General features: G+C 45.0%; 1 protein-coding gene and 1 long non-coding RNA gene across 3 annotated transcripts in view; one reads left to right on the top strand and one right to left on the bottom strand.

Annotated features, from left to right (window-relative positions):
• Positions 1–19,015, bottom strand: part of FNIP1 (folliculin interacting protein 1) — a 64,890-nt gene extending 45,875 nt beyond the window's left edge. For both annotated transcript variants that reach the window (XM_027747697.2, XM_027747699.2), the window contains exon 1: positions 18,821–19,015. In XM_027747697.2, coding sequence (XP_027603498.2) covers positions 18,821–18,909 — 89 coding nt within the window. In that variant the 5' untranslated portion in view covers positions 18,910–19,015. The remainder of the gene's footprint in view (positions 1–18,820) is intronic.
• On the top strand, positions 13,565–14,616 carry LOC120325247. Its single transcript, XR_005567152.1, has 2 exons — positions 13,565–13,709; positions 14,314–14,616. It is a non-coding gene; the product is annotated as an uncharacterized LOC120325247 (long non-coding RNA).
• Positions 19,016–19,182: the final 167 nt, after the last annotated feature.

Here is a 19,182-nt window from a genome sequence, read left to right as displayed (position 1 = left end):
TGGCAACGGGGGGGGAATGAAATATGTGAAATAATGCCCCCAAAGAAAACTCGACCGGCCCCACAGCTGTAAACAAGGCTCCCTGACTGCTCCTGCCGTGCGAGGAAAGCTGCCCAGGCATCACAACAGCGACTGATGTTGAACAAACTTTTATCTTTAAATGGTAGGGGAGGAATGAGAGAGCTGGACAGGGAAGTGACAAAGGAACTGGGCAATCCAAAAACGCAATGCACATCAAAAGCCATAAAAAGTCTTGTCACGGGCATATGTGAAGCTAATCACTCTTGCTATTAATTCTGCATTCCTTGAATAAAACTCAATTAATATATGAAGGCAGAAGGCTGCAACATCATAAATCCTACTTCGATTTTTTTTTTTTTGCAGTGTTTGAAAACCTACAGGTTTTGTCAATATTTTAAACAGAAAAGCAGCAAAAACGCATTTATCATCAAGATCTCCTTTCCACTGCATCCCACAGCCCAAAGCACGGGACTGCCGATGGTACCCCTGTATCACAGAGTGGGTGAGCTGATGCACTTGTTCGTGGGCTCTGCTCCCAACACCCAGCAATCCCAAGAGTCCAGTTGTTGTTTGCCCTGTGGAATGGATTCCACAGGGGAACACCAAGCTCCCTCTTCTGCTACACATCTGGCAGAAATCCTTCATCTATTCACACCACAGCAGTTTTGCTGCTGTTGTATAGAAAGGTAATGTTTTTATGTTTGGTGCTGGGCAAGTGTTCTGACGCAAAAGCGGCAAACCTAAAGAGAGATAAAACCATTATCTTTTGTTACCATGAATGCTTTACAGGAAGTTTCTCATTTAGAAATGAAGAGTTGGGGCCCTGACCTCACAAACACATACATTACAGACTTGGCTTTTCATACCCCACTAGTGCCAGGGAATTCAATGGAATTACTCACATGAGCAAAACTGGGCATGTGCTGTTTACAGGAGACCCATGCCTTAAACCCAAATCTTGCCTTCAGAGCTTAAAATGCCAAGCTTTGGGAGATGTAAGCAGTAACAGCTGACTTCTCCTACCTTCTTGATCTAGTGAGGAATGTGCTGTGCACAGTAACTTTCTTTACCTGTGTGGCAAAGGCACCACTCTCTAAAGGTTACTGATGTCAAAAGTGACCTTTTTTCTTAGACATGCAATGCCGAGAAGTTCAGTGCCATGTATTATGTAAACATTTATTTACAGGAGTAACATCTAAGGTTTCCATTTTACCTCAGGGTAACCTGATGCGCTTAAAAGACAAGTGCTTTGAAAGCAGACCCAGCCTCCATCCAAACAACTGACCAGGAAAAATATTGGAAGGAATTTCTCTGCAAATAGAGACAGACTCAGATTGTTCGGAGAGTAAACAGTGCTTTAGCCAGATCAGTGAATACTTATTGCTTGAGGAAAGACTTCAGATACTCAGTGTTTGTTCATACACCATACCCATATCCAAGAAAACACTCAGGCCTTTGTAAGATGAGATATGCACCATCCTCTTCTCTAGGTGTATAGCCAGGCATCTCTTTGAAAGGGTGAAGGCTTTCTTTTGTGTGTGTGTGTATAAATATGAGCTTGAAAAACAAAGCTGGTAATATGATTCTAGTTCAGAAAAACACTTAAATTAAAAAAATAGAACTGTCAAAATCTCCTGCTGCAGCCCATCACCTTCCAGGGAGATATTTCAGTATCCATGCACATCCACCTGACTGCAGATGGGAAAGATGTGGGTGATGATGTTCAACCACATCCAACAGCCCCGAGCCCTGGACTCTCTGCAGACCCCCATGCCTGACCAGGGCTGTGGCACGTTCTTAAACATATGTAAGCCAAAGAAAACCTCAAAACCAAACAGCACCAAAAAGATTTTCCCCCTTCATTTTATCCAAAGGCATTTCTGAAAACATTTAAAACCACTGCAGAGGCTCATATGCACCTTTTGGGTATAAATCATCTGATTTTAAACCGAGCAGACAACAGAGTTTGCTCCAACCGCAGGCTAAAAAGTAATGAAATGATTCATTTTTGGTCTTCTCTGCCTTAACGAGTTTTTTTCAGTCTTTCTCCTGAAGGAAGGCTTCCCTCACACATGTTGGAAGCACACACAACAAAGAGCCAGTAAGTGAGCCAAGAAATGTTTATTGCTTAGTAATGCACGAAGGTAGGAGCTGGAAGCCACAGCAGACCAAAAGAGAGAAAACCAATTAGGATTTTATTTGAAATCTGACTAGAAATACTTGGACACCATTTCTCTACAAAATACTTGCCTTAGATTGCCACTGAGCTAGACTTCTAAAAAAATGTGCTTTTTGTGCATTTTTGTATCCCTGCAAAAAAGGATTCTACTGAATTCCTCGCTGCTGGAGAGGAAGAGTGGAGGTATTAAAGCATGAACGTTCTGTATACACCTGGAGCACATACACATACCTGCACACACGAATATAAGCCCAGCCAAAGGTCAGCAAAAGCCAAAACAATGAGAAAGATCACTGCAAGCAGCCCTCAGGAGTTTCAAAACCTGGGCCCCCTTTTCTTTAAAGGAAACCAGATTTTTAAACAAACACTAAAAAAAGTGCTTTTGATATGCAATAAGAAAAAAAAACAAACCAGAAATCAACAGAGAAGCAAAGGTTATAAACTCTCCATTCACAGGATTCTCACTACTAGCCTGAGGTCTCATGACTGGAATGAACTATCTCTACCAGCACTGTAAAGGAGCATCAGCACAACTACAAATCTGCCCGGGAGCATTTCTGGAGGGTAGGACATGGAACATGATCTCTCTTTTAAGAGCATGGATGCTGAGACCTCAGCAGATGGACTGTCCCCTTCACTGTTGTAATTTCTCAAGTCATGATAAAAGATGATGAAAATAAAAATAACTATCAAAGTAAAAATCTGCTGCACGGTTAAGGCACTGGAACATTGGTGTTTGTTTTGTATCACATTTCCATTCACAATCTACTATAAATAAGACACCAAACAAACCTCCATAATACCAACTGGTACTGCAAGACAAGAGGGCATTTTCCCCCTGCCAAACAGCTATTTTATTGTGTGCACTGGGGTGTGCAGAGCAGAATCTTCTGCTGTAGCTATTAAAAATAAAGTGTAAATAGCTCAGTACTGTGTGTGTCTAATGAAAAGTTGGGGAGAAAGAAGTTCCAATACAAACTGCTTTTGATGAGCACACATAGTTGTTGGAAATAAAGAACCTTCTAAAACCACCCAGAATTGTGTAGTGCAGCAGAGGAGGGTCGTGGGGAGAAGTCTGTGTTCCCTCCTTTATGCTGTGCAGTTCTGGAGATGTCGTGACAGGTTCAACAATCCTTAAATACACACATAAAACCAACTCAACAGAATGAAATCAAGCTCACAGGCTTGGATTTATCAACTGCAAAGTTTGCTTAAGGAACTTAGTGGTGAATTGATGCTTTTTATTTTGGAGATCATGAATATTAATAGATGAGACAAGGAAGAGAAAAGAAGATATATTACAGTCAAGGTTAACTGCAAGACCTCTCTTGCCATGAAATTGGAGACATCTTAGAGGGATCACTGTAGCTCCACTATTGCTATCAACCAATATTAATAATAATAACAAATCCTTGAATGATTCTTGATGGAACTAGAGTACTTTGGTTGAGGACTCCTAACATTTTCCTGTTTTTAACAGACAAACATTGAGTTTGTCTATTAAAACCCTATATTTAAACCCTATATTAAAACCCTGTTGTCTGTATTTATCTTCAGCTTAGAGTGTCTTTAAGGCTTTTATTTTCATTCACTTCCCAGCAACTGTAATGACTATGGCAGTTTTCTTCTTTTTGCACCACTGAAAACTGAGATTCTCAATACATTACTTCAGGAGATGCTAAAAAAAAATAAAAAGCTGCAAGATGCATAACCAAATTGCTGGTGTACTTTATTTATGCCTGACATGGCAGGCAATTTCTGCACCAAGTAAACACATCTAAAAAAGCTTTTTTTTTTTTTTAATCAGACAGATATATCTAAAATTTTTCAAAGGCTAAAAGAATGTAAACAGCTGCATTTTTTTATGTCATGTTTTTTAACTGTGAGCTGGGCTGGGGTGGGTGATGCTGTGCCCAGGAGATCTCTGCCAGGGCACCTAACCAAACCCTTTCTCCACTCCAAAAGCCCCTGGCCTGGCAGCAGGCAGCTGGGATAACCCCTGGTGGAGACCTTCAGCCTGGAAGTGCCACTCCACGGAGTGCCCAAACCACTGGTACATGCAGTGCCAGCACACGGGGGTAAGGACACGGCCCGGTGCAGACCCTGGCACCTGCTGCACAGCCCTCTGCTGGGTCGGGGTGCAGGGAGCCATCTGCTTGTGCTGATTAAAACATCCTGTAATACTTGTTTTGTGACTTTTATAAAGGGAAAAAATATTGCCTTGGTGGTGAAAGTCATCCTGTGCAGGCAGCGTGGGGCTCAGAGCATTCCTTGGCTGCAGGCCACGGCCCTGTCATTGATTAAGGTGGCTGCACTTGTGACCGAGTGATAATTGAGAGCCCAATAAATCTCCACACGAGTATTTGCCACTCAGAGATGGAAAGAAACTGTTATGGACCTTCATAACGAGCCGAAAGCAAAAATACTACAACTGATATTAAAAATGTCCAGAATCCCCCCCGATCACTCCCAACTTCCCTGCCCAACATTCACATTTTCAGTTAAATTTCCAGGGGTGTCAAATGCACAAGGACTACATCTTCAGGCTTTCAGCTAAGTCATCCCCAGCACAAACTCAAATCAGTCCAATTTCTCAAAATTTTGTTGAATACTTCCAAGTCTTCCTTCCCCCTACCCCAGGTCTCATTTATCTGCACAGGCAGCATTGCTTTAGTCGAGGTTTACGTGATATTCTTTCCTTGGAAAAAAAAAAATTATTGAAAAAGAAAAGCTGCAGCTGTTCAGGGTTCCTTGGAAGAGGAGGAAGACAGATGTAAGTAGTTATTCTCTAAAGATTCACAGGGATCAGTGCCTGAGCAGCATTTTACTCTGTCCCTCATGTGACTGTTTAATTAGGTGTTGATTCACTCAGTCATGAGACACAAGGAAACAGGGCTGCAAGCCCCAACGTCAAAGAAAAAGTAATGCCTGTTCTGCCAGTTTCTGTATTAGCAAAGCACAAAAGGGACATCCAGTTCTGAGAAGCAAAACTCGTGTTTCCTTGCTCATAAACCAAATCATCAAATCACTTCAGCCTTTCCATACAAAAAAAGAAAAAAAAAAAGAAAAAAAAAGACCCATGAATTACTTCAGAGGAAGATGCTTGTGAACTCCCTGATTGTTCTCCACTGTCAGAGCTGGGACCAGTGTGATGTCCAAGGGTGAGCTGCCTGGCCAGGCTGAGCAGGGTGTGCCCTTCCCTCTGGCAACCCAGGTCCAAGCTGCTTCGGGACACCGGGCTTTCTTCTGGGGTTTGTTTGTTTGTTTGCTTTTAGAAAAGGAATACAAGCTATTTTGCTATGCCTTTATTCCTGTTGTTAACTGAATTTCTTAGTACCACAAAGCTTTTCTGTTATGGGGTCTGGTTGCCATAGGAACAGGCTTTAAAAATATCAAAGAAATTTTCAGCACATGGTAAACCAATTTCACAAACTGTGTATGTTTGTAATAGGAAAAGCTGGCGGACAATCATTTGTATGTACTCAGTTCAGCCGAGGTCTAACGTAGGGATAATCCCAAAATGCTGCTCTCAGTCCAAAGCCTGGGGTTGTAGAGGACTACAGTGAACTTTAGCTTGCTATGTTACCAGGTCATTTATCGAGACAGTCACATAAAATTAACAGATGACGATCATTTTTCCAATGAAGGTGACATTTAAACTCAGTGTGTCACTAAAATGGATTAAATGCCAAAAGCTCTCTTCCTGAAGAATACTACAGTAAACCTTTGATTTTAAACATTGTGTGTTTACAGTCTCACCCTCCTCATTTGTGTAGGTTTTACAACTTATTTAAAACACATGCCTAATGCTAAGCTCATGAGCGGCTTCGTTGGGAGCAATCAAACCACTTACAGACTTAGAGCACATGCTTAAGCAGAGTGCTGACTCAGCCTTATTGCCCCCTCAGACTGCACCAAAACCCCTTCTCAGTTACACAGGAACAACTGCAAACTAAAGACAGAGGATGATTGTACAAGTATAACAAATTAATATCCATGGAATGAAATCCCAGGCTGCGCTATCTGTACGTGATGCTCATTTATACCGACATCCCACGAGTCCTAATGATAGATCCTCCCTGTGAATCAACAACTGTCTGGCACCATCACATGCCATCTAAGCATCTCCAACACCTCCAAATGTTCAATGCAATGCTTGGCCCAATTCTGCAGCCTTTCAGCACAGAGTGGGACCTGCGGCCGTGACAGCCGTAAGCCCAGAGCCCTTAACCCGTCCCCTCAGCTAACCCTCACAACTACTAACCACCAAGTTCCCTGCATTTCAAGACTACTGCCAGGCTCTGAACCAGAAACAATTAAGAATGATTTCATAGCTCTGCCAAATAACACTAATGAATATCTAGGTGGACTGGATCTATCCTACAGCTGCTTTTCAGGAGGGAAGAGTTTTCTTGGCTCCAGCCCATGGACTGAACATCCCTCCCTTACTGGCTCTACAAGTCAAACAGGCCTCTACTTAATTTGCAGAAGGGATGAGATCTTGATTTATGCAGATATTGAAGAGCCCCAAGACTACTGTGAGGAGCCCAGACTGCTCAATTCTCCAAGGCAAGAGTCATGCTGCTCAACTGTTTTCCAAATTAAGCATGCAAAGGTGACCTGAAACTATTTCAGGTAGATCTATATAGAGCAGACACTAAAGACATTGCTTGACTTCGCTTTTATGTAACTCATAAGGACATGAGGAGAAATAAAAAGCAGATGCTTGAACAAGCCACATGGCCATCCAGCTTCATTTAATATTGGCAAAAAAACACAGACTGACAGAATAATGGAGCAGCCTGGCACCTACAAAAAATGCACTAAAACTGTGATACCTGAACAGTTTGGTTCCCAGAAGCAGAAGAGCACATAAGCATGTTTTTAGCTATCAGCTAAAACTTGCTCAGCCTTTAAACCAAGCTTACTGAAGTGCTCTACTGGGTTTGCTCTACTGTGCTTTGCTTACTGCCACAGGGCACTCTGCACCCTCAGGCTTTCTGCTATCCCCTTCAGTTTTCTAAGTCTCACTACATGCTCACAGTTTTGGGTTTCCAAGAATGGTAGGAATGGAAAATACAGGGAAGGACTGGCTATTGCCCAAGCTTTTCAACACAACCATCCATCCAGAGGGATTTTCCACTGCAGAACAACTGAACTGGTCAAGTATTACTGAGAATACCACAGCACAGATACATGGAAGTTCTAAGCACCAGCTGAGCACAGCTCCTACATGTCCCCAGAGCTTTTCTTACAGCTAAAATCTTTGTCTGTGATCACGAAACTGCAGGTTCAGCTTGGCATGCCCTCCCTGGGTATCAGCACAGGAACTCACTCCAAACACACACCTTGCTTATCACGGGATTGAGCTGGAACACACAGTCCAAACCAGCTCTGCCTCACAGAATCAACAGAATCACTTGATAAAACCTACATTGTTCCACTGGGAGAGGCTGTACTTAATCAAGATTATATATATATATATATATATATACACATATATATATATATATTTAGTATGTGTTCAATAAACCCCTTTTTGCCAGTGGTAACAGATTTGATGAGAAGGCAATTCCAGCCACTCCCAGCCACCACAGCTTGCCAGCAGATTTTAGACAGTCCACAGGAGCATCCCTAAGATGTGGGAACTTGAAGCAGCCTAGTGGTGCAGGTATCCTGCTGTGAACCAGCCACAGCACCACATGAAGCTGTTTATTCCACTGCATCAACAGGAAAGAAAGGCTCACGTGCTGGACAGCAAGAGCTGTCAATGCCATCAGGACATTTTGGACTGGGCTGTTCTGTTGGATTTTTTTTTTTCCCTGAAAGGAGCTGTTGGCAAAGTCATCACTCCCTTGGCTCTTCATTTCCCTTTCCCCTTCTCCTGCTTGTGCATGTCACTTGATGTGACACAGCAGTAACCCCAAACAGGATGCACCCCCCTGCTTGTGGCAGGAGGAGTAGGGGACAGTACAGCACCCAGAGGAACCCTTCAGAAAGGAGAGGCAGCACTGCAGGGCTCAGACAGGACAAAACTAAGAAGAGAACAGAAAAATGGAAGGGAAAGCAAGCTGGGCTTTAATTCTCTTCTTCCTCTGTCTCTGTGTGCATGTGTGTAAATACTGGTTCCCAAAGCAGAGCACAAACAGGGACAGTGACAATGAGGGAGAACATTAGGAGGAACAAGGAATCCCAAGCAAAATGAATCACAGAATCATTAAAGTTGGACAAGTCCTCCAAGATCATCAAGTCCAAGCTTCGAGCGAATACCACCATGCCCACTAAACCATTAAAGCCTGTAAAATGTATATATTTCATCACAGCAGCACCATCCAACTGCTTCCAGCTACACTTGCACATGGACCTTTGTAACCTTCTGAACACAGGGCAACTCCAAAATGCCACCACTTCATACTCGTTACACTCACTTCACACCCAGCATTTCCAGCCTGACTTTCATTTTTTGTACTTAGCAGCTGTCAACATTCATGTTATTCTTTCCAAATAAAAGCCCACTGGACCCCTCTCCCCCCTGCTTTACTGTCACCATGCAAGAGGTGTTCCCTGTAAGTTTTCTTTTCCTGTTTTCTCTATCCATACAATAAGAACAAGTGAATTTTACATTATCCTGCATGGTTTTTTTTCTTCCAGTGTGGGCACAGACCAGTGTCACCCCCTGAGTGTAATTTAGCTGATTTGTCCTGCTAGCTACTGACAAAAAAGATCAGTCTTTAAATGAATATATACTAAATCCAGGTGGGGAAAAAATAACAAAACCCCAAACAAACAAACAAGAAACATGCCACCCGCTGTCTTACCTTCTGACCCCAATGTGAGAAAAAGTCTTACAAGACACAAAACACAAACTATCCACCAGCCCTGTGAGCCTTCCTCAATTCAAAAAGAAAATCTAATAGCACATTTTAAAATAGCTACATTTTCAGGCTAATCAAAATTAATCATTTATTGATAACTGCACATAAAATACTATGAAAAAAACTACTAAAATTTAAAGCAAGTAAATTAATCTTATAGCAAAGTGATATTTTTGTTTATCTGAAAGAAGTTTGATAAACATTTCTTTGTAAAGATATAATTCTGTTTTAGTCTCAAAAGATGTTAAAGTTGCTTTGATTTTTTTTTTAATTCTATACTTTTTAATTATGTCTGTTTTGGGAAGGGAAAAAAAAAAAGGTCAGGAGTTCATGATTAGCATCTCCTGGATGACTAGAAAATACACTCAGTTAAGAAACCACCATGCTCATTTTCACAGCTTCTTAGCCCTCCATGCTGTCAGTAGAACAATTTCCTTTTCTACTAAGCAAGTAATTTCCAGTAACTCACAGCAGCTGAAATATGTTTAAGTATTGAAAAAACCAACCACCTTTTTCTGTCTGACTATTTAAGTTTTATGTCAGAGTTTGGGCTGCCTTTAAATAGAAACACAGTTAGCACTGTAAGCCAATTCACAGTCCTGACATTTGAGGCATTTCTTTAACTCTGTCTTAAGGGGTAGTACTGTTATTTTTCCTGGAGGAACAAGAAAATTCTGGCAGACTTCTTCTTTAACAGCTTCTCAGAAGCTCAGATAATGTCATTCACCAGAACAGGGTTCTGAGAAGAGGCTCACGCTCCCCCCGTGATGTGCAGCCTGTTCCCTGAACACCCAACCCCACAGCTTATCATCTGCACTCAGTTTTCATTAACACCTGAACTAACGGAGCTTTTTCTATCAATTTCTGGTGTCAAGTTCCATGAAAGTGAGTAAACAAACTATTCAGCCAAATCTCAAAATGGCAAGAACATTTTCTAGGTAGGGCTTCACAGGGCCTGGGGGGACGGGGATGGGGGGAGTGCAAAAATACCCGCCAAGAATCTCATCATTCCCATCTAACAGCTCACACATGATGTGCTTCCTTCTGCCTGACTGTCCTCTTCCATAAGCACCCCCAAACATGGCAACCTAAGTGCTGAGCCCACTGGCTTTGGAGGCCTGACTTTCCTTGGCACGTGGGTATGGGGCAGACAGTGTGTGTCTCAACACTCGCTAGAAAGCACAATAATTCAGCAGAAAAAGGTTTTGATATTCTGGTATTCACAGTAAGCCAGGACTGGCCTTTCTTGTGGTCACACTGCAGCTGTTCTCTGGGCACACTATGGAGCCACATGTCTACTGCCTTCCTCCAACATGCCCCAACTCTGGCTGTCCCCAGGTCCCTTCTGACACGCCCCTGGAAACAGGAATATGATGAGGTGCAGCCAGCTCAGAGCTTCACTGGTACTACTGGGCAGGAGGCACCCAACAGCACCCACAGGATTTTCACTGAAGTTAAGGAAACTCAGCTCACTCAGACTTCTCACAGTCTCCACCAGACACGACTGAGTTGATCGAAAGGTTCAGAAATCACCAAGGGGAGCGCGGGGCCAAGCCCTGCACTGTGTGAGCCACCATTTCCATGGCTACTGAGGCTCAAATAAAACAAAATAAGGAGGCATACAGCAAAGCAACTCCTCCTCTGGGCAATGCTCACACAAGCTACCTTCTCTCTCTTTGAGTGGAAAAAGGCACAGGAGCTGGGGTGAAGATACTGCTCTGGCTCAAACAGGCACAATGCCAGGACCTAAAGTCAGGGCTGAACTGCGCTCAAAGTTTCTTCATTTATCAGCTAAAACAGCTGGCAGAGAACTGTAATTTGGCTCCTGTTTCTTCCCAGCTCTATATCACACAAACTGAAAGAGCAGAGGGTTTTTGGTACTATTACAAGTTTTATGCTTTGTTGACATTTTGGCTGGAGCAAGGGAAAAAACATTTGAAGACTCTGTGAGTGAGGCACACGCAGATCTGGAGGAGCATCAAACACCACGAACGCACAGGGCACGATCAGTACTCAGAGTAAAGGAAATAGGACGTATTTTGCTCATTTTAGGCCAAAATCAGTACTGACGATGTTGTGGAAAGGTCCTGGAGAACCAGAGCAGCATCAGTGTTGTGTGACAGATGATTCCCTAAGTGACACTGGCATCACTGCAGAGTCCTTCACCTGTACCAAGTCAGGGTTTCTTTCAGGGCCAGAGTTTCAAGGACAGACAACACATAAAAGCTGGCAGATACCCAGATTATCACCCCAAAATCATCAGACAAGACTGTTACAAAGAATTTTTACATACAGCCAAACTGCTTAAGTCCAAGGGTTGAATTGTCTTGATAAGGACTATGAAATTAGTTTTTCAGAAAAGACGGAAAACTTTATACAAGCATGTTTTACTTGCAGATGCACGTTACATGCATGCACTGTTAATGCTCTGTGTGTAGATTGTTGAGCATTTTGTGCTGCAATTCACGTGTTTGAACAAGTTTCTCTGCAGTGCATTGTGTTCTGAATAATAGTATCTCCAGAAGCTATCGGTCTCAGAGAAGAAAAAGGTCGTTTAGGCAAATGTGTGGAATTACCACAATTAAAAGCTTCGGTTGAGCACTGAGCAACAGCACAAGACATTGTTGCAAAAATAAATAAATCCTTTTCGATACAAAGACTACATAATAACCATTCACACTTCTATGAAGCAGAACACATTTGGGCAGGTATTGTTAGAAATTAGTGATCAGTCCCGCAGGGATTGCCCCTTCTGAATGCAGTGGTTATGGTCACATTCCACAGGCACAACAGAATCACGTGTGTATTTTGTGCAAATATATTTCCCACATATGAATATTTCCCATATATGAATTCTGCTACTACTCAGTGTAAGGTGGAGCAGCCAGTGCATTAGCAAGCCATTTAGAGATAAATAAAATTACTTCCTGTTTTTAATGGGCATAACTTTTTTTTCCTCCAGCAGATATTTTATAGATTAAGGTTCTCTGTCTAATACCAAAACCAGAAAATTTTTCAAGTCCTCAGAGACAAATTCTGCTCTTGGCCAATTCTGGAATCCGTGCTGTGGATTCGCTGCTGCAACTGAGCTCTGCATTTTTCCTAACGTTACTCACGGACATGTGATCCTGCAGACATTCAGTTCCAGATGTAGCAATGGGAGGGAACACAACCTCTGAGCATGAAACCACCGCCTGTGTTACTTTCCACTCGTAAAACACGCTTCTAAAGTGGTCACCTCCAGCATTCAGCCAAAATTACAGCACAAGTTTCAGGCTCCAAGTCACACTGGACCAGTTCATTCCAGAACAGAAGCCTGGATGCAGCCAAGCTGTCACCATGAGCACACTCTAACTCAAAGCATACACACAGCAAGGGATAAAGCCCTCTGAAAACACAAGGACAATCCATCAGTCAAACAGAGGAGCTGATCATCCCAAGGCAGCAGGGTTTGTAACATGACACATGTAAACACACCTTTAGTCACCTGAATGGTGGAACTGTTTGGGAAAAGGAGACCCCACAGTGCACAAACTGCACCCCATGCCCTTGGTATATCCTCATGCCCTATGACCTCACCCAGAGAAGGAAGGGGAAAAACCAGAACCCTCAGGTTCACAGAAACACCCTCTCACAACAGTTGCCAGAGTAGCCCAAGTGTGAGGAAGCATTTCCTCTTGAGCATATCTACACGTACATGATTCACTTACTCCAACCTCTCCTCAGAAAGTATTCTAATTTAGAGGAAGGAGCTGAAACGCTGGAAGGGGAACCAAGAAGGTGCCTGTTCCAGGGGCTGCTGGGTGAGGCAGGAGACCACAGCTCTCCCCCGACACGCCGGCCGTGCCGCAGGGAGGAAGCCGAGCTGGCAGCACCGACCTCGTGATGTCCAGGGCGGGCAGGGTGACCTTGTGATGCCAAATTCTCCAGATCCCAGCCAGCCCAGGACATGCCAGGAGGAAAGGCAGTAAGGGTGACCCTTCACTTGTTAGCTCATTTTGTAAGGAGCTTCAACTCCTTCTAAAAAAGCAGCAGAAAAATTTGTGCAAATATATTTCCCACACATGAATATTTCCCATATATGAATTCTGCTACTACTCAGTGTAAGGTGGAGCAGCCAGTGCATTAGCAAGTCATTTAGAGATAAATAAAATTTAGCAGAGGGTTTTCCACTCCCTGTTGCCCGTTCCAAGGGCGATGGGAGGAAGCTGAGGAGAAGCGAGGTGTAGGCAGGGTGAATTCCCACCAGGGCAGAGGAAAACCTTCCAGGGCACAGAGTCAGGTAGGCACAAGCACCCCAACAGTTTAGAAATTATTTGGTCATTCTCTGCATTCACGTGCACCTACAATGCTGGGGATACCAATCCAAGTGAATTCCTTTGGATCTGATGATAATATGAGTAAACAAGCACTGGGGGAACTGCCAGCCCTCTGATTTACAGCTCCTTAGCCACTGTACAGACCCAGCTTGCAGCACTGCCTTACCCAGAGCTAGCACCTAATTTTCAAGGACATGCTGGATGTTTTAGCAGCAGCACATTCCTACCTGGAGAAGCACTTGGGAGACCTACAGAGTGGTGGCAAGGAGGGCTGGGAGAGTGGCCCCTCCAGCCAACTATCTCCAAGCTCCAGAGGTGCTTACTGTGGTTTGTATGCCTCTGCTTCCAAGATGAAAGTTGACTTAAAGCACTGGAAGGTACATAAAAGCTCAGATGACAGGAAATGCAAAACAGAATTTGGCAAAATGAAGTGCTTTAGAAAACAGCAATATATTTCAAAATACAAGCCAAAGTCATCAGAGCTATAGAGAAAACTGCACATAAATCAAAGTGAAGTATTTATTAAAACTTGCTACACTCAAGCTAATGAATGCAACCAAAAAGCCAAAACCAAACTCTTCCAGAGATATTATGGAAGAGCTGGGTTTTTTTTTATAAAATCCAAAACTTAAAAGGACATTAAAGGGCAGAAATGAGCTTAATAAAAACACAATAGAATTTTAGAAGTTTAACATTTTGAATAGTCTTAAAAAATTATGGGACAAAAGCTTTTTAAATTCATCAGATAACTGGAAAAGATGAAAAGCTGGAGCTATTACAAAATGAAGTCCAGCTAAAGTTCTTTTTGAAGATAGATTCTGAGGTGGTGAAATTCCAGGAGTTTTACAAAAATTGGCAAAAAACTTGCACAATGCCAGAAATGAACAAAAATCAAAACACACTATTTCTTTAATAGCAGGTTTTGGTCAGACTGGCTGGATGCATTGACAGCAGTGCTGAGGAACAGCTTTGGAAAGCCTTGTGCAGAGCTGTTAGGATCAGGAATTTGCTGGCTGCATTGCTCCCAAGGACTGACACAGCTTGGCAGGAGATCTGCTTCCCTGGGCTCAGCTGGGCTGTACACAAAGCTACCTGCTGCTGAGGGAAAAGACATTTTGTGGGGAAAACCTCTGACTGGAAAAATCAACGTCAAGACAACTTTTTATGTTCCTCCTTCACCTCACTCCAGCCTCCACATTAAAAAGTCCCTGGTTACATGTTATTAAATGTTTCTGAGTGTCTTTGCACTTTGTTTCAAGAAATCAGCCTCCGGTTCACAAAGCAATTATGCCTTTCTAAGAGAGCATGTACTATTTTCACTGTGCAAGAACAATAGCTCTGCAGAGGAACTGGCTCCTGAAGCATCTTTGCATCAGGCTACCCATTCCAACTCTGGGTTTATTGCAATTCCCTGGATGAATCCTGCTGCCAAAAATGATGTGAAAGGAAACAAATCTCAGGATACCATTTAAAGTCACTGCCACGGGGAATAGAAAGAGTCTGGGCTGATGGGGGATGCTTGCCTAGACAGATTTTGCAAAGTACTACTTTGCAGTCAGCCTGAGGCCCTTCCTATCTCAGGAACCTCCAAACTATTCTCCCTATACAGGAGCAGCACGTATCACACTAAGACCCCAAGAAAGCACATTTCCAGGATGACCAAAAATGGCTTTCTCCATAAGTAAAGAACATTTAGAGTCATTTATTCCTCTATCTCCCCACATGAAAAACTGCACTGGTTCTCAAAAATAACCAAAGCAAAGCCCTAAAGGAAGAATGTGCCCAAAGATACCCCACACTGTTGGTAAGACTCGAAACTGGAAGGGGTTCTGTCAAGCTTGAACAATCACCACACAGCTGTACCTCTACAACAGGTGCTTTAACAAGAGCAAAGCCGTTTGCAAACAGCAGTGGAATGCCCCTGGGGGTGAGAGGGCTCTTTAGAGCTCCCTAGATTAAAATAAAAAAGAGACACTGAAGCTTTTATTGAGCTGCAGTGTAAAAAGAACTCCTGATTAATAATCCCTCTATCCTCCAGCGAGGCAGGAAGGATGTCTAGAGAGAGAAGGGAACAAGTATTTGAACTTTATACAGAAGATGGAAAAAAAACCCCCACTGAGTTTCCCTCCTACAAAATGTACAAGTCCTTAATTCAGTACTACAAGACCATCCCTCTCCCTCAGGTTAAGGGTGCTCTGAGCCCAGCCAGGACCCCAACAGGCACAGTGTCCTGCAGAACCTCTGCTGCAGTCCCTGCAGCTGTATTTACCCTTGGAAATGCTGCCCACACACCTCGACAACAAAGCCTGAAACCTCCCAGGAATTTACTGAGCTTTGGGCTCAACCTACCGAGCCCATTCTGAACAGCTTTATGGATTCTTACAACTGCAATGCTCTCAGTCTAAAATTCTAGAAAACTGCTTACCTGAAATTTTATATTCCTAATAACTGTAAGAGCCCAAGCCTGGGCTGAGCTCTCCTGTCACCAGCAGCCTCCAGTGCCAGATGCTACAATATGGCCAAGAGCTCCTATTTATAGTAAAAGTTACCCTCGGGGAAAATCCACTCACGTGATTATTATTTGCAGTAGACAGCAGGTACTCCACACCTTGGAATTTAAGGGCTTGTCTCTTCCCTAGAATACTTGCAGGTGTTTCTGTGTTTCTTGTAAACAGATTGTACCACTAAAATTTTGAATATTCTTGCTCACCGTGTGAATGTCAAGCTGGGCTGAGAGATTTCAGCCTAAGGGCCAAGCCTGCCAATTACCCTGGATTAAACTGAAGAGCTAAAAGACTAATAAGTAGTGGATCTATTGTGATTTTCTAAGGTTTCTTCTGTAAAATAAAGTGCATATATATAGAGATATTAAAAACATATATATAAATGGCAAACTGGCACCTCAGCAAATATTTTACAGTTGCTAACTTACTGGTCACATTACTAAACCTGTCAACTTCTCCAGCACCCAGTTCTGAAGGGTTTTACACCGTCTGGGTAGACCCAGGCTCACAAAATTTCACACACCCACAGTAGAAAGAGATTCTGGGCAGGAAACAAAAAAAAAAAAAAAAAGGAAGAAGAAAAAAACCTCCACCACAAACAAAACAACAACTAAACAAAATACGTTTCCACTGAAAAGTATGGTTTCATTTTTGTAACAGTGGAAGGTGAGATAAGTAGAATTAGTAAATTTTCACAGTGAGCCTGATGGAAATGCAAAATATATTCATAGTAAAAAAAACCCGAGCATCTAAATCCTCCTGAAATGTTCAGCTATACTGGTGTCACTGCCACAGTAGTGGGGCTTCTCTCTCCAAGCACATATTATTCACAAAATACAGTAACAGAATGTATGCATTTTTATGGCTGCTCTACACAGTCTCCTCAAGAGGAGGACAAAGCTTTCCAAGTGAAGACAGTCAAAACTAAGAGTGCTCAGAATATTTGGAAAACATTCGGTTATTTAGAATATAAACAGATAATAATGTATCAATCCATAAAAATCACCTTGTCCCAATGGAATTGGTGAGGCTGTTGCATTCAGGTTCACTGGAACCAGGAACAGTCTGAACTCCAGAGTGCTTGTTCCCAGTGTCTAAAGACTAAGCTGTCATAAATAACAGTCTTTATTTTGTGCATTATCCAAAAGTTTCACCAGGAATTGATAATCCTCACTATGTACGATCTTAACTACAGACTTATCCCCATCTGGAAAACAAAAGCAGCTGTTAGGCAACGTGCCTAGAGGGCATCTGTATTAGTCTTTAAAAACTACTACTTGGCTCTCCTGAGTCAGAGCTGGGTCTCCCACCCTCCCCAGAGCCTCCCCCTGCAGTTTATACCTGTGGGTCCACCAAAAAATCCCAACTGCAAATTCACCAGTTACCAGGGACAGTTGACATCACAAAGTGAAACAGCCCTGTGTACAGGGAGGAAGGAAGAGCAGGTGGAGGGACATCCTTTTTAAATTTCAGGCTCGGTTTTGCCACAGAAAGATGCAGGTAACGAGGGGAGCACAGACTTTGCCAAACACTCCTTTCAACACAGGTGTGATGCCCACATTTCTGCCCCAGCTCTGCACTGCAGCTGTTGCTTTAACCACCAGTCTCTAGACAAACCCATCACTAAGGTGAGGGAAAAGGGAAGACAATTACACAGAGCAATCCTAGTGCCCCTTCCCTGCCAAGGGCTCTGGTCCAGTATTAAGCTGATTTGGAAAATAAGATGACACCAACGCCATTAAAATGCCTTGTTTCTTAGAAAAGATCATTAAAAAAAGGATCCACTTTCACAGTGAGTAGCAGAGGGGTGTGCAAGCACCTGTGATCTGTGTCCTTAAAAGTTGTAGTGTCCAGGAGCATGTCCTGACTCCATGGGGGACTCAAAGTCCATCAACATTCTTTGAAAATCCTGATGCTTCAATAACTGCAGATACACTATTATCCACCTAAACACTGCAGCTAAAAGGGGTGTCTCACCACAGAAAACGAAAGCCATCGGTCAGAGCTCTCCCTTCACAGGGCAACCCAAGGGCCGATCATTTGTAGGTACAAATTTCAAGGCGGCGGGTGGGAGGGGAGCTTCACCGCCCTGCCAGCAGTGCTCCAAGACGCGCATAACTCTTACTGATGAAGCAGATGGCATTTGCATCCAGGTGGCAAACTGCGCTTTGAAACGACTGCGCCGGCTCTCTCTTCTCCGCGCCGGCCGGGACGCGGACACGGCATCGCTTTCGAGCGTGGTCGTTATCCACCCGTGGAACGGCACTTATGTCACAGCCACAAAAACTACCTGTTTCCCAGCAAACCAGCCCGGGGAGGCCCCGGGCGAGCTCAGGCCCCGCGCAGAGCCCGAGCTCGGCCTCCCTCCGCCCCGACCCCGGCCCGGGCCGGGTGAGCCCGCGGGGGTCCCGGCCCCGCTCCCCCGCCGGCACCGCCCGGCCCGGCGCTGCTGCCAGAGCGACACAAATCCCAACAGAACCCCCGCTCTTCTCTGGGCCAAAACTTGGCGTTTTCTCCCCGTTCCTGCGGCTGCTCCCCCGGGACCTGCCCGTCCGTGCCCCCCTCCCCGGAGGGCACGGCGGGGTCGGGGCCCCGCACACGGCCCGGGGAAGGGGGGTCACCGCGGGCCGGGGGCCCGGCGGGCGCTGGAGCGGCCCCGGCAGGGCAGGGAGGGAGGGAGGGAGCGAGGGGAGGCGGCCGGGAGGCTCCGCGGCGGCCCCGACGTGGCGGTCCCGGGGGGTCCGGAGGAGCGGGGGCACCGCGTCCGAGCGGCCCCGGGCAGGGCAGGGCAGGGCCGGGCAGGGCAGGGCCGGGCAGGGCCGGGCAGGGCGTCCGACCCCGCGCCCCCCCGGCGGAGCAGCGAGCGGGGAACTCGGCGCACAAGTTCGGGGCAGGGCAGGAGCGCGGCCCCGTCCCGCTCACCTGAACACACAGTCGTCGCGGGCGTCCCTGGCCGGGGAGATGAGCCCGTGCTTCTTGTTGAAGAGCTTCTGGAAGAGGGTGGGCGGCATCTTGGGGCGCCGCCGCTGCCCCCGCCGCCGAGCGCCGGGCTCCGCGCAGCGCCGTCCCCTCGCCGCGGCTCTAGTTCCGCCCGCCCCGCTCCATTCGGTGTCACAGTCATATGACAGAAATTAGTCACCCGCCGCTGCCAGGAGGGGCGGGGGCAGCGAGGGGCGGGCGCAGGCGGCGGGGCCGGGCGGGCCCGGCGGGGCGGCCCCACGTGCGGAGGGAGCCCCGCGGGAACCGGGGCTGGGCCGGGGGGCCCTCCGGGGGTCCCTCCGGGG

Source organism: Pipra filicauda, unplaced genomic scaffold, assembly GCF_003945595.2.
Source record: "Pipra filicauda isolate LSUMZ 115617 unplaced genomic scaffold, ASM394559v2 scaffold89_size2521313_pilon, whole genome shotgun sequence".
Classification (NCBI taxonomy): Eukaryota; Metazoa; Chordata; class Aves; order Passeriformes; family Pipridae; genus Pipra; species Pipra filicauda.
This window is presented reverse-complemented; position numbering and strand designations above follow the sequence as displayed.